The sequence below is a fragment of the Nyctibius grandis genome, chromosome 10 (genome assembly GCF_013368605.1).
Source record: "Nyctibius grandis isolate bNycGra1 chromosome 10, bNycGra1.pri, whole genome shotgun sequence".
In the NCBI taxonomy this organism is placed as follows: domain Eukaryota; kingdom Metazoa; phylum Chordata; class Aves; order Nyctibiiformes; family Nyctibiidae; genus Nyctibius; species Nyctibius grandis.
In genome coordinates this window covers 33656399-33672566 of record NC_090667.1, presented here as the reverse complement: position 1 = coordinate 33672566, position 16168 = coordinate 33656399, and the positions used below count along the sequence as shown (strand labels likewise).

At 45.1% G+C, this 16168-nt stretch overlaps 1 protein-coding gene across 1 annotated transcript; it reads right to left on the bottom strand.

Annotated features, from left to right (window-relative positions):
* Positions 1–368: 368 nt before the first annotated feature.
* On the bottom strand, positions 369–14735 carry EDEM1 (ER degradation enhancing alpha-mannosidase like protein 1). The gene is made up of 12 exons (XM_068408808.1): positions 14297–14735; positions 14134–14206; positions 11307–11410; positions 10349–10520; positions 8965–9148; positions 8265–8439; positions 7578–7698; positions 6979–7149; positions 6352–6425; positions 5260–5356; positions 4335–4520; positions 369–3466 (listed from the first exon to the last, which is right to left on the bottom strand). The coding sequence occupies exons 1-12, from the start codon at positions 14692–14694 to the stop codon at positions 3377–3379; spliced, it is 1845 nt and encodes a 614-aa protein (XP_068264909.1). The 5' UTR covers positions 14695–14735; the 3' UTR covers positions 369–3376.
* Between the last annotated feature and the right edge of the window lie 1433 nt (positions 14736–16168).

Sequence of the window (16168 nt, the reverse complement as noted above, 5' to 3'; positions counted from 1 at the left end):
CTCACGACTGAGGCTGGCTCAGAAAAACATCAATTCCCAGCCTACCCTCCTTGGGGCACACAGCAAGACTGCCACAGACACCTCCAACACAACTAGAAAACTGACAGGGGACTTTCGTTCCTGAAGTCAGAGGTCTTGAGCTCTTCAGATGGGCCAAGCCAGAGAACTTGAACACAGACCTCAGACAGGTTCTCCTTTACTCACCCCTACCCGCAGGTCATCCCCAACTGCTGAATTTTCCTGTCTGGTGAATGGCAAAGATCAGCTATACACACTCAAATTCATCTCCCTGCGTTTGGGAGATCACCTGCAAGCTTCATGATGGCCTCACAAGAACTACACTGTAAGAAAAACACACATAAAAGTGGTGCAAATACACTGGTTTTTAATGCAGATTTGTAAAATTTAAGCTCAGTTTTGAAAATTTAGGACATTTCATGAAAGAGCATTTGGTCCTCTTAAAAATTTCCCATCCCCAATTAAATACTTCATGGAAAAACAACAGCTAAGCATACATTGCATTTTTAATTAGGAAAAGTTGATATTGCACGTTACACCAAGAAATACAAAAGTCTGTTTCAGTAAGTTGTTCCAGCAGTTACCAATTTCATTTTGATATCATTGACTTATACAAAAGTTTTCATTTTAGTGCATAACACATGCCCTGTCATTACAGAGTAAAAAAAAAAATGTATCAAAGCATTTTTAAGACAAAGAGGAAGAAAAATTGGCTCCTTAGAGAATACAAAGCCTTTTACCACGTAGTCAGCACCAGTCTCCTTGTAGACAAAAACCGTTCCTGTGGAAAGATGACTGTCAGACCACCCTGGCAACACAAATTTAAATGCAGTTTCTAACGAGAAGCTGACCATATACTGTTTGGCACTGTAATTAATGGCCCAAGTTACTAAGGGCTGGAAGGCTGCAACACCTGCCCACACTGTTCCCATTCCACAGCCACCTCTCACTCGATTTCTGCCAATATACAAGAGGGAAAAGCATTTTTTTTTTGTTGTGCAACTTCACTATAGTCGTGTAATTCTCCGAGGAAAACGCTGAAACAGATTTCTGTGCATAACCCTTGGCTGGAACCCTCAGCAGGGTTCAGGTGCTTCAGAAGGCACAAAACACTGCAAGGCAATTGTGAGGCACATAATGCACATTCAGAGCTGAACTGCGAGCTGGGGAAAAATCATCCCCACCACCCCGAGGGCAACATCCCTCCTGGCCCCTCTCCGCTGGGGTTTTCAGTGGCTGGCTGAGGAATGCTGCATTTGGCTCCCACGCTACCCAGCACATCTCCTTGCAGAGCTACACTTAGGTCTGGCCCAGCAGCAGCATTTCAGAAAGCCCAGACCTTTTTGAAAACCCTCCTTTTACACACCCTCCTGCACTTCCTTACGTGATTACAAACCGAAGCATCCCTGCGTGTCCAGGCAACGTTGACTGGGTGAGCAGCTAGACCTTGAACCTCTCCCAGCACCTCCTGGATTGTAACACCTCGCTTTATGTTTTGCTTTGGAACAGGCAACTAAGACATTCCTGTAATAGGTCTGCAGAGCCAATTCTACAGGGGTTGGATTGCCAGCTGCCTGAAGCGTCCAGGCAACTGATTCTACTGCAATGTTTTGGGAAATATTAACCTATTTCCCTCTCCCCCCTCCAAGCTTCTCCCCCCTTAAAACACCTACAACAAGACTAAGAAGACAAGATTTTTTTTTGCCTGAATACAAGATCCAACTATCATGGAATAGAAGATTCTACAATGAAGTCCCTGAGATGCATCTGTATACTAAAAGATTCAAACAATAACCTCTTCAGCACTAACTTCATATTTATTAGAAATGTTTTGAGTTGCAATATATGGTTTATGAAAACCAATGTTGTTATAAGAAGGTGAAAATACAGCAGATCAAGTTTGCCCTTATATTTAAGCCTTAATTTAAAAATAATGAAGCCAACAGTAACATTCACCTACTTCAACTGTAGTCAAAACTAAAAAGCAGGTAAGCAACAGGGAGCCACTGAAAAAAACCCAACTGTTTTATTTGGAATAAGTTGTTTTGGCCTCAGTTTGTTTTCATCCCTCAAGAGCCCTGCCTGAATTTAACTACTTTCTTCCTGAAAGTTCATAGACAGTTATTCCTCAAACACATCTGAGCTGTATTTCAAGATGGTGGGATGAAGCAACAGCATTTTTTCCATGCTGCAGGCTCAGACCTCTTACTACCTCGATCCCCAGGGTGATGCAGAGGCAGCCCCGTTACTAACTAAACTGACACTGAGAATAAATCCAGCCCACAAGTATTCTTTGGGATGGGCACAGCAGTTGATATTCTTCCAGTATCTTAAAAAGTCATCTCATAAGTAAGTTATTGTTAGTTACTTTGGGATCCACTGTGTTTTGTACCCAGCTAATCAGAAATACTTTATCGACCTTCCCCACCAAGCTCAGTTTTTCCTTATAGCAAAGAAAACTTAAGGCACTAACGTACTAATGCTGTCAGGAATGTGAAATAGTTTGTTCTTCATGTACTGTCATCCCAGCTTTTAGCAGCATCTCTCCTGAAAAGGCACTAGATACATGGCAAACAACAACACTTTTGGAACTTCTGCTCAGCTAAGCTATATAAAGTCAGCTGCCTGGACAGCTGAGTGGCTTTGCAATCTCCCCTTCCCTCCCCCCCATTCCCCTACAAAAAAAGGCACCTGATTTGTTTTATTACTGGTTTCTGTAGCCACAGGCTCTCGTGACCGCAGTTATACACAACTGCATAGATAAGGGATATCATGACTATACTGGTAGCTTCTCATATGATCAGGAGTTATCTTTTCAAGATACTATTCTAGGTACAGCGTTTTTGTTTCAGCAAAACCCATTACCAGTGGGTTCCTACCTGAGTAGTACTTAAGCTCGTGTATTGCTGGTCAGAATAATTCAATGATTAAACTTGGTGTAAGAAATTGCACTTTCCCATTCCTTCCCCAATCCCAAGATCATTTCAAATTAAATACTAGACCCTTTTCTAAAGGGACATTCATAATACAGCTACAAAGAGGTAGCTAAGTGGCACATGCCATTTTTTTTTTTTTTTAAAGTATATTCAGCCTTCATTTGCAACAACATTTTTCATAGGAAGTCTTAAACCAAGAAATCTCTATTCAGGTGGCACATGGAGTTACCACAGCTCAGAAGACGTAACTCCTGAGAGAACTTGATCTCCCTTCACGTCCATAATTAATTGAAAACTAACAAGCATGGGGGATACCCAAGTGACTCAGCATATGCAGGTGTGTAGCTGAAGAGGAGAGGAATGTCCACAGCCAAACCCCACGCTCCTCCTGATGTATGAGAACAGCTACTCTGAAGAACCATTCAGATCAAGCCCACCATCCGATCAATCTGCCTCATGTAGTTACTCTTCAAGGGCAGTAAGTATCTCCTCTCCTCAGGAACTCTGTTACACTGTTAACAAAATGAGAATATTTTTAAGAACTCGAATACACAAACAGGCAACCCCACACCCTCTGTCATCTAGCAGGCGTTTCAGCACCAGTAACCATAGATTTCCTCCCAGTACAGAAAATTGTACCCAACAGCACTTTTGGTCCTGACTCCCTCACCCTTTGCAAACTTGCAGCACCAACCCCATAAATGAACAGCAAGTGTTTCCCTAGTGCAGGCTGCCAAACACACGCCAAGCTACGGCAGCTTGTTATCCAACTGAGACTGCCTTCACTATGACAACTGTGAATGCTTGTTAAAATAATGCTCTTTTTCTGCAGGACTGGGGGGAGGAGGAAAGGAACCATGCTAGAGCCTACGAGCAGAGATTTTAAAAAATTGTTCTGTATTAAAAACATATCTATTTTGGTTGGTGACAGGCACTGGATCCCCAGCTCTGTACTCAGTTGATGCCTAGCTAAGGAAGGTCACCTTTGCAGGCCTCAAAACCATCCTGAGGAAAAAAAGCTGTTTACATGACCCTCTGCTTTTCTCTTCCCCCGTCACAGCAACACTGGAAGATTTTAAGGGCAAAGAAAAGGGGAAGGGAAAAACAATTGGAAATAAATTAACAAGGAACAAACTAATTGCTGCAAAATACTTAAAAGAGGAGAGGTTTCACCTTCAACATATTCACTCTCAATCCATTCATTCCACTACTGAAAGGGTTTTTCACAAGGGAGCTTCACAGATATTTGACATTTATAAAGGAAACACTGCAGAGCCCTAAAGTAACACTTCCAAATGGCTCTTTTTCTACTGCCTAACCCAGTTCAACACACAACCCTTCTCCAGCCACACAACCAGGAACACGCTGTGTATTCCTTACATTAGAAGTGAAGTTGACTGCCTTTAATTCGTTAGGCTTAATCTTCTCTGCGCTCTCCTCTTCTCCAGGGAGGATGTCTTCCCACAGCGAGTTACGAAAACGTTCATCCACAGACACGATATGCCCCTCAGTAGTAAACATATACTTATTTCCAGATTTATGCAGTGGATTCTCTTCATCAAACAACTAAACAAGAGATGGAGAGACAGCTATAGTATGTGTGCAGCATTCTTTGTGTCCCATCAACAGCAAGTTAAAAGGCACATGCTCATGCATTCGAAGGATCCCACAAAAAGCATACCTCCTAGTGCTAAATGGGTAACTATTGTTAAGAGTAAATGAAAATAAACAGTGTTAATGCAAGGGATTTATTTTAACAGTTAAATGGGGAGAGCAAAAGAAAAACTTTCACACAACCTAAACTGCCCTTACTTCCCTAAGCTGCACCACGCAGGCATTTCTAGGCTGGCATCCACTGTTCCCATTCAGCCATAGATTTATTTTTGTACACTAAAGGAGATGGAGAACAGTAGCTTAAGCAGCGTTGGCTCAAATGCTTTCTCCTGTGACTGCCAAAGCCTGATAGGGAGAAATTGGAGGCTGCTGCGAGGCAGGCGAAATGGTGACAAGCAGTAACTTAGCTCAGAGCTGAGCAGTAGCTTCCTTCAGTCTCGCCTCCTCTCCTTTCCAGCTGCCCCCCAAAAGAGCTGCCAGCTCTCCAGCCAGCAGCTGCCCAAACCTCCTAGACAGGGTAGGGTCAAAATAAAAAGAACAGTGCATTCTCTGATACGCTCTGATACCCAAACCCCTCTCTTCCCCAGAGCACAGCACAGTTTCTAATTAACAACATCCCCCCTCCTCGCTGTGCCATGTTTGTGCACACGCATGCAAGAGAGGATCCTTGAAATGAAGAACATATACATACCAGGTACAAATATTTACACGTTTCACTGAGAAAAAAGCTCTCCATTCTATCTTCCTTTGTCTTCTCCACGACGTGGTGCAATGTAGCATAGCCACACCTGCAAGATTTAACATCAGTTTGGGTTTAGCTCCCGCACCTTCTTATCTCAAAGCATTCCCTAGGTATTCCTTAACCTCAGACCGTTCCAGCTGACACTAGGGGTGAAGTTAAAATGAAACAAGTCTCTTGTACAAGGAAGCACCGATTGTTGGTTTCTGGTATTGTGATGAGACTGTGATCACTGACACTGCAGAACATCTATTTGTGCAGATTTACCAAGAGTCTTTCAAGCAGCAAGATACTCTCAAGACACCCCCACAAAACGGGTAATTTCCCCATACTGAGCACACGAGAAACCCAGGTCTGGAAGCCTGGTCTCATGCAAAGGTTTCTTCCCAAGCTACCTACTCTTCCCTCCCATCAGCTGCAAGCTGTCACACAGTGCACTTGTAATTCTTTCAGTCAACCCCCTACACAGCATCCGAATCCCACTTAACTGCAGAACGGTGCTGCTTTATGCTGTCCTGTGGTTAGTACAGACCTGTCTACAAAAGCAGTTAAATACCAACAGTTGAATAAAAATTCACTATCTTCCCTCTGAGTCTTGCAAGAAATGCAGATACTCAGTATGAGATTCATGATTCACAGCTACTGTTTTGAGACAAAAGCTGATGTGCAACAGCATCTAGCTCAGAGGCCATCCCCCCAGTTTAGTTAAACACCATGGACCATGAGGTTAGAATTATTCTTGCAGCAGCCACACATAAAAACCACAAGTCATTTCACCAGTTTTTAGCAACTGATCATCAACAATGCAGTTGAGGTAGCTATATAATAAAAGGTAGCTATATAATTCTGAATAAAGTTGTCACTGGACTATAATTTCATTTTCGGATGAGAAATAAATAATTGTTCAATAAATCATCACTTGTGGCTTTTGTGGAAGGTTGGGTTCTCTGGTTTACATTTGGCACATTGGATTCTATGTAATATTTATCTAATATAATATATGTATATAGCAGGGAGAGAAAACAAAGAACATTGAAGACTGACTTTGCTTTTGTATATTTTTCCAAACTCTGCAGAATATCCATTCCCACATGGAGGTAAAATGGGTTCTTTGTGGCCTAAATAAGGAAGACAGACAAGAGTGAGTCAGCAATTTCAAAATCTTGTAAAAATAACAGTTACAACAAAGGCCTAGTAGTATCAGATTCTCGTGTGTTGCAGTAAACTTATCTTTATAGGAACATGACTTAGATTACTCTGTGCAAGCTTCTCACATTTGCCTTAGTGCAAATCCTAATAAAACAGCTGGAGACTGTGCCTGGACAATATAGCAAGGAAAGCCATTACATTTACTTCAAAAATTTCTATTAAGAAGCCACAAGTCTACACCTCATAAAAATCTGCCAGCTATTTTTTCAGAAGGTTTAGTCTCATTTTTGCCTGTCTTATAAAAAAGGCTATTTTCAAAGCAAACAACATAGCAACTACATTTCATAACAACCCACTGCCTAAACAAAGACCTCTGTGAAAGAGCAAGCAGATACAGAGGCACCAAGTTTTAGCAGCCTTCTAGTGACCAAGTACGTACCAGGGGCTAGGGGTGGAAAAAGTGACTTTGAACAAATCCATTTTTGCCAAAGCATGAGCTGCAAGCTGAGAAAAGTCAAGTACCTGATAAAGAAGATATGTGGACTCCACTAACTCTGGCCTCAGTGGGTAAAAGGGAACATCTGGTGCTTGCAGTTGCCAGTTGTATCTTTCTGGGAGAGCTCCGTATCGTTTCCATATGGCATAATAAAAAGCATGGAGACAAATAGCATCTTCCACGTCTCCTATCAACACCTAGGGCACAACAACAGCTGTAAACATGTACACGTAATACTGCAAGGCAGCAAATCGCTTTCTGCTCTGTATAAGAACGTGTCATATAATAAAAACACTCCCCTCGTAAGGGGAGACCAAAAAAAACAACCCCAAAACAAAGCTAACGTATTAACTCCTCCAGACTAAAAGCTTCAGTGGAGGTTAAATGAGAAAAGTTAAGAAGTATCTCAAACGTAACCCAGAGCAGGTCAGGCCTCCCAATACTGTTATGATGCAGAAGCTGAACCACCCTAAGACTCTCTTATTGGAGCCGCCAGATGTAAACCCACAGGTTGAAGCTCATCTCAGGAGAGATGCTTAGACTCACTCACAGCCTAGGATTAGAACGAGCCTTTCTGACACCCCTCCACTGTGTCATTCAGTCTTCAACAGAATGAAAAGTTTACCTGTAGTCCAGGAAAAAAGGCTTGCAAAGAGTCAATCCACGTGTTCATCAGCTGTCCCGTGAACATGTTTACATTAACGTACAACGGAGGGTCACCTTCACCTTCATTGCAAGCTTCTCGACTGCCAAGCAACAATAAGTATGTGTAAATATTCACTGTTTTAGAAGAACACAATGCACATTTCATTTCACAGCACTGCCACCAAAGAGAATGAGCCACAGATGAGTCATGCTAGGCTCAAAGCCATTTTGAAAAGAACCAAAATGTCAGTCATGCTTTCAGAAAAATTAATTCATGAAGGTATGTACATCATATCCTCAAGGTATGTCAGCACAATCTCTACCAAAAAGTCATGCTAGGTAAGATAAGGCCTTAAGAAGCACTAAACCAGCCAATTTAATATATTTCCTTTGCAATTCTACAGCCTTCTCTCAGCCTAACTTTTACTAACTTGGACAGTAACCAGTTTAGCTTCTTTGCACCAACAACGCTATACACATCACTTGACTAAGGAGTGAAGGGAATGTCAAAATTTATTTCCACAGTGACTACCACAGAAACAAGATTTTGTTTTTTAAGGAAAAAAAGAGAACACAGATTTTCTAATGTGTGACACAGAACACTATACAATCTCTCCTGCCTTCCTTCCACTGCTTAAGGAACTGATACTCATATGAAATAACATACCCTCTTCTTAAGTGGTTCTGAATGTTCCGATAAGCATCATTGAACATCTCCAAGTCTTCCTTTTCTCCAAAGAGGATGTAAGACTTCAGAAGGTATTCATAGAATGAATCCAACCCTGCTCCCAATCCACTTTGCTTTCCAACCCAGTGGCCAGTTTGAATATTCACAACATTTCCTTTGAGAACAGACAAAAAGTTCAGACTAAAGTTACCAAGTACATCAGTGAAAAATAATCCAGAACCATAACTCAGAAAAACTACAAGTTCAAAAAGTCTTAAGGAGGAATGATCAAAGATCACTATCAAAATGAAGTGCTACAGTGCGTTCATCCAAGGAACTAGCACACACATGCAGTTGTTTTAAGTACTTTTAGTCATCTGCCAATCTATTATATCTATGGGGATACAAATGCAAGAACTTCAGTTTCATTTCCCACTTCTGTGAAAAATTTCTCTTTGGAAACCTGTGCCCTAAGGAGTCATTCAGATACTCCATTTTTCTTACGAAATTATAAACTGCCATTTGGTCCACAGAAACCACAAGCACACAAGGAGAACATGACTTAACAGCGACAGAGGAAGCAGACCAACAAACTTTACGACACATAAAAGAAATGTGTAGCCTGATGGCATTCTGCTACAGGAGACTGAGGGAGGTTACAACATGGAGCCAGCCAACACAGCATCCCCTCAGAGGTTACCTAGCAGTCCGGTGTTATTGCTTCTGAGACTCCAGAGGGCTTTGACAGCTCGCCTGGCCACCCACTCAAAGGTGGAATCGCCGAGCAGCCTGCTAAGGATCCCAAACTCCACCAGCAAGGAACCAGCTCCTGCAGTGCAAGTTTCATTGTTGCTGTCTGGAGGCACCCCCTTCTTCAGATTGACCTGTGAAGCAGGCAGAAAGAGCGCTAACAGCAAGAAGGCAGGCTGCACCTCACACAGCCGAGCTCTCATCTGCAGTCTTGTGTTTATTATAAAGCCTTTCTATTATTTTTTGCAATATGTAGCATGTGTATATAAGTTAGAAAGCCAGCATATCACTGCTTGGTCAAAAAGATGAAGAATTCCTGAAATTCATCTTCCAACTTTGTAACACCATGCTCAAGGTGGGCAATCCTAATTTTGCTACTTTTATACTTGCTAATCCTTCCAAATTTCAGTCCACTTTTTCATCATTTCTATTAAACATTCGGGTTCTTCCAGGGGTGATACAAGTACTGCTTCCCCTCAGTTACTGCTCTTGAAACCAAGAGTCTCCTCAGTGAAGGCTCCTCAACTCCCCCACAGAACAAAATGCTGAAGGGAAGTTACACCACCCTCAGCTGATTTACCAGATTCTGAACAGAAGTGAAAGTTCATGTTTCTACAGCCTGACAGGTCTGGAGAAAAAGCAGTGCTGCTGTCCCCAGAAATTAAAAGTAGTCAGGCAAGTGCCAGTTAGTTTTACAGTTTGGAGCTGTTCCACTACAACTGACATCCTTCTCCTTGCAAACGGCATCTGCTTAAAAGGAGGGGACACAGTATCCAAGAATATTGCAGTATTCTTGAGTACTCACTGAGCAGTATTCAAGAAAATGACAAATTCCAAGCACAATATGACAAATATTTTACATCAGTTTTATTTTATCATAATTACCTTAGTACCACGTCACCAATAAAGACACTTTCCTAGGCTATTTACCTTTCCAGTAGTTCTTGTTAAGCTTCTTAACGACAGCATTGTTTGCTGCTGCATGGTATATAGGAAGAAACACAGGGCAGGGAATGTTCCAGCAAACAGCACGGAAACAAATGACTACTGACCCGTGCTGAACAGTACACACAGAGTGAAAAAACAGCCTGAAGAAAACATCTACTAGTCATAAGGAGCAACTTATATATTGTCCATGTCACCATAACTTAGCGCAGTCTCCGCCCCACTTAATGTAAAATTAAGTTACATTTTAATGTAACTTAAAACAGGTTCAGTACCCCAAGTGCACGCACAAAGGCACACACAGGGCACAGAATCTGAGTTGCAGGACAGGTGAATTACTGCTTTGAGATTATTTCCCCATTGTGTTGGGTGAAATAATCCTCACTTACCCGAGGATATGGAATTCCAGTTTTGGTGTTCTCAAAGGCTGGCAGTAGTCTCACTGCTAGGTCATGAGCCATATGCAACAGCTCATTGTCATAATCCTTAATGGTCATATCACCAAAAGGCTGTTTGGCATCTGTAATTATTATGTGGGCAGAAAGCAGGCTTCCCAAAACCCTATGGAAGAGGAAAAGATCTTCAGTTTTTAAATCTGATCTGAACCTAGTTCTGCAGCTAAACCCTCACCAGTATCATGTTTAACAGCAGTACTACTTGGTGCACCTCACAGGCACTACAGAACGAGATCTGCTTTCTTCCCTGTGAGTAGAAGTCATGTTGCTTGTCACCCACAGTAATCCCAAAACCCAGTTCTGCAGAATTTACCTAACCCAGTAGCTCCTTGTAACATACCAAGTCTACTTATGAGGGAAGACCTCCTTGCCCCACATGTTTTGCTGCTGCAAATGACAGTAAGGTTGTTATATAAACTAATATACAGAAAAAAGAAAGCCCAGCCAAGTTAGGCAGCAACTGAATAACCGCTGTTTAAGACATTCAGATAACAAAGCCATTTAAAATCCGAGTATCTTAAACTCATCTCCAAGAGAGACAGGCCTGGTTTTCATCTAAAATGAAAGTGAAAGCAAGCAGAAAGTCCATAGAAGAAAACCAAAACAAGGAAAACCTGTCAGCAGGATTGTTTGTTGTGCACAGATCAGAGTCTCTGCCCCAAGAGCAACAAAAAAGTAGCAGTCTGCAAGCCAAAGGCAGTTGAGACTACTAGTGTATCACTGCTTCAAGTCACATGTGACTCATTAAAATTGTTTTAATTATGAAAGGATGGAATATTTTCATAAAAGGTTAAAAAACCTTATCAACGATTTTACTTTGGTTCTCCCATATATGCACACCAAGCCTTTAACCTTGGTACTGTGTTAAAGACAGAAGCTTAGAGGGACGTACCTGATTGTTGCCTCAAAAACTTGGACTGTTGAGTCTTTATCAAATGAAACCGTGTCAATCACCAGCTTCACTGCTTTCTGGAATTCTGAGGAGTTTCCCATTACCTTTTACATAAGAAAAAAAAAGCTATTTTGTCTAACTGTCACTTCAGAAGAGAATGGCAAGTTCACATTTTAGATCGACAGTCATATTAACTAGATGCAGAACAGAGTACTTCAAGCTCCTACTAGAAAGACTTTCCAGAAAGTTACCCACCCTACTGACATGTGAAAGTGCATTTTTTAAGAAGTATGTTAAAGCAGGGAAATCCACAAAGATATTTTTGTCTGTTTTACACACCATGCCCAGGAGTTCCCTCACGCCAGTTTTCTGTAGGTACACCTTAGCAATGGATTTCCACCAGAGACAGATGTAAATTCAGCCCCAGCCTCAGGGAAGCAGGAACAGGGAACAAAAACACAGGTTTCCCACTTGCATAAGTTCATGGTAAGGCTGGGTGTACAGGGAACCCACCTAGCTCCTAACCATCCAAAACCATCAACCACCAACTCTGCAGCAGCCAGTCTGCTCTTTCCAACACCCAGATCCAGTGGGAAAGCATTCACACAGATCTGAGCAGACGAAGAGCAAAACAGGCTTTCATCACGCAGAAGCTTCTGAAACGCAAGAGATTAAGAACCAGAAGTTTCATATTTGAGAAGAAAAGTTCTGTCCTGCCCCAAGAGGTATGGACAGGACACCGAGCCACTGGTGCACGAGGACAGGAAGGTGTGTTTAGTCAAGACACCACCAGCCACGTGGCATGGATCCCTCTGTTTCAGTTAAAACCACCGTTTTCCTCACTTCCTGCTTTCAGTTCTGCTCATGGCTGCCACGCTCAAACAGCTGAGACCTTCTCACCGCAGAGCTGCGATTCCATTGTAGCAACGGGAAGGATTTTATAACCCAAAGCACACGTATAGTCCCTGCACACACCACCTTCTCCACAAGAACACACACACACTACGGATCCTGGGCATCCATGGACCCTGACCACAGGCCAGAAGGACAAGAGTCTGCCCTGGCTGCAAAAATGACACTGAAACATAAGGGGGTTTCTACATACACATAAGGAGTTCAAGGAAGGGGTTCTTCTCCATGATACCATACTACTGGTACTACTAACATAAAACTGAGTGGCTTCTCATATTACCTTCAAATTTTATCAGTAATGCATATGATGGTCTATTTTAGCAGGCAAGAAGCAGCTGTACAGCTTTTCCCCTCCTTCCTTCCACCACTCTTCATGGAGGCTTACGAGTCAGTCAGGCCCTCTCTGCCAAGCAAAACAATCAGAGCTCTTTCAGTCTTCTTGAATAAGATGAACTCTCCTCCTGACATATCTCTCAGCAACCCATGCAGATTCCAGCTCAAATCCACCTTCCTGAACACCGGAGTATGGCAGTATCCCAAAAGAGATCTCACCTGAGCCATGGGGAAGACCTCCAAAATTTCCTCCATCTCTTCCGGAAACCTCTCCTGATACATCCCCACATACTCTTACCCTTCCCTGCACATGTAACACTGCTACCTCGTGATCCAGCTGTTAGCTGATATACACCCAGCACCACCTTCTCCTCAGACGTGAAGGATTTAATAACCTCACTTACAAACCATTAGACCTTTTACATCATACTGCTGAAGTTCATTACAGTTGTAATTAGTTCCTCACAATGTCGTCTCACCTGCTCTTCATGTCAAGAATTGATCTCTATTTCTACCAGCAGCTCTGCATGACTCATCAGCACTTTTTGTATTAACAACATTAACATGCAAAGACTAAACAGCACCAGTCCCATGGCAGGTCCTTGGAAAACACCGTGGAGTAACTCCCTCCAGTTTGAAACTTTCTGTTGCCATCTTCCTTCAACTTCTCACCAAATTTCTCTACATTCACCCCTCTTCTTCAGCTCCACTAGTTCTTATTTTTTTTAAATACGGAGCTGATTCAAGATATCAGACCTACTGTGCTTGTAAGTTCAACCTCAGAAGAAAGGACAACATCAGTGGTGTTCAGTACCAGGGCAGATGAACCTAGCAAGACCCACCTTCAAGAGCATGTACTACATCCTCACTTTCCCCTTTAACTCTTTCCTTCAGATGCTGTTCCAGCACGCTGCCTGCTGTCGAGGTGACAGCTCACGACCACGCTCCCACCTCAATCCAACCATGCCGCAACCAAGACCTGCAGTTTCACAGCCCTTCTAAACGAAGCTCCGTGTCTCAGAGGGAGCTTTGACTCACCGTTTCCCACACCGGGGTTGGGAATAAACCTGGTGAATTATAACAGGCGCCTGTTTCGCTGGTAACAGCCGGACAAACAGAACAGAACAGAGCGAGACCCACGGATGTTCAGGGGTTTCTCATCTCTCAAAGCCTCTCATCAACTGACTTCAGCCTTTCAGAGGTTAATGTCCATGCCCTGCTAAGACACCGCCTCCAGAGCTTAATTAGCACAATGACTCTCTGGCAGTACATCCCAGCTACATTAATATACCTGTAAACTAATTTACAAAACTCAATTTGTTCATCCCAACTACTGACACGAACCTCACGAACTTCCCTCCTGATTAAATTTAACAGGGCAACGCAGCCACTCGGGAGCCTTCCCGTCCAGCAAAGCACAGCCCGGGCAGATCACAGCCTTCCCCGCAGGACCACCGGCTGCCGGGCTGAGCTAAGAGACAGCGGGCACCGCAGGGCCAGGGCCGGTCCCGGCGGTGCCACCCCCCGGGCACTCAGGGTCGGTCCCGGCGGTGCCCCCCGCCGCCCCACCCCGGGCACTCACGGCCAGCGTGTCCAGCGCGTCGATCAGCGTCAGCGAGTAGTTTCCCAGCACGTCGTTGATGTTGAGGTTGGAGCTGGAAGAGAAGAACCGCGCGTCAGGCCCCGCCGCGCCCGGGCCCGACCGCTTTCCCCCCCCCCCGCCCCGCCGCATCCCGGCGACTCACGGGTCGTGGCGGTCGGGGCCGCGGCCGCCGCAGTGGAGCGGGTCGAGCTCGTCCCGGGGGAAGGCGTGCCGCATGTAGCTGTCGTAGCCGAAGACGAACATGCCGCGGGCGGCGTCGCGCAGGCGGGCCCGCAGCTGCGGCGGGAAGGCGCCGCTGTACCGCCGCTCGTACTCATCGCCCCCCGCCGCCGCCCCGCCGCCGCCGCCACCGCCCCGCCGCAGCAGCGAGCCCCAGTGCGAGGAGCCGGGGCCGGCGGCGGCGCCCGGTGGCGGCGGGAAGGGGAACGGGAAGCGGCGGCGCAGGCAGAGGCCGGGCGCCAGCGCGGGCAGCAGCGCCAGCAGCGCCTGCAGCCCCAGCCTCAGCAGCAGCAGCCCCAGCACCACCGACCGCCATCGCATGGTGGCCCGCGCGCCGCGCGCATAGTTCAAAGGGGCCGCCCGCCCCCCGCCCGCTCCCGGCCCCGCCGCGGCCCCTCTGAGAGCGGAAGGGAAACGCTGACGGCGGCCGGCGCGGGGCCCGCCCCGCCCGGCTCCTATTGGCCGAGCCGAGCCGGGGGCGGGGACGGCCTGCGGTGATAGGGCGCGCAGCCGCGTCACTCAGGGGCCGAGGCCCGGCCAGCCACAAAGGGCCGGGGCGGCGCGCGGAGCTGTCGTGGCACGGCCGAGGGGCGCAGAGGTCAGGGCCCGCCAGGCCCTGCTCCCGGGGCGGCGGAGAACCGGCGCAAATTCCTCTGTTTCTTGAGAAACAAGAGTTTTTCCAAACAAGCGACCACCCAAGCACCGTCTGTAACCCACACGTCCCGCCACCAGCACTGCCCAGGCCCGCTTACCCCACCGACAGCTGTGACCTGCGCCCACGAACCGTCCCTGGGAGCCATCCTCCGTGGCGAGGGGAGGGCGAGCTTCCCTCCTGGCCCGAGGGAGAGCGGGCAGGAGCTCCGAGAAAGCCACACCGTGCTTTGGGCCATGAAAGCGGGGCAGATGGCTGCAGGGCTTCCCTTGGCACAAAGGCAGAGCCAACAGCCAAACTGCTCAACGGAAAAGAAACTACAGTTGGGGGAGGTAAAGAGGAGACACATCTCTGGGCTACCCCAGAAACACTAACAGCATCACTAGTAACCGTGGTTGTAAGCGTGACTGCTGTATCGCTGAACCAAGGACTGGCGTTCACTCCAGCACTGCATCCTTTTAATAAAAAAATTCCTACACAGGGAAAAAAAACCATTTCAACACTGTTATCATGCACAGACAGGCAACCAGACATCAATGATTTGTCTTCAGCCTGTATTTTATACTTTGTTTCAGAAGTCAGGTCTTGCTCTTTGTTTTCTCTTTGTTGCAACAGAAACAGTAGAACTAATAAATCTAAAAAAAAATAATAATAAATCACGATTCAGTGATCCATCCAGACTTCTGTATGCAGACTCCCGTTAAAATCCTCCAGCCTTTTCAAAGACAGCAGCCTGAGGTTGGTCTTTCAGTTCCTTAATCTGTGGAATTCACGCATCTTTTTAATGTTTTGGCCCTTATGCACCAGAATATTATTCACACCAAGAAGGGGATTCATTTATTGACTCTAAAAAATGAGGAAAATTCCTCATAGTTGAAAGGACTGAAATATCTTTCCGCACCCCAAGTAAACACAATTATACAGAAGCAACTTACCAGTTTACTTCACTCTCAGACTCATGAGAATCAAGTTTAGCTTTGAGTTTCACACATCACAACAGCTTTTTCTTTCTCTGCTCACGTATTTGCTTTGTTTGTGGAATAATATGGTTTATGAACTTCTCCCTGATAGGTCTTTTCAGAGAGAAACACAAATGAGACCAACAAATGCTTTCAGCATCTAAAGCAAAGCCATAATCAGATA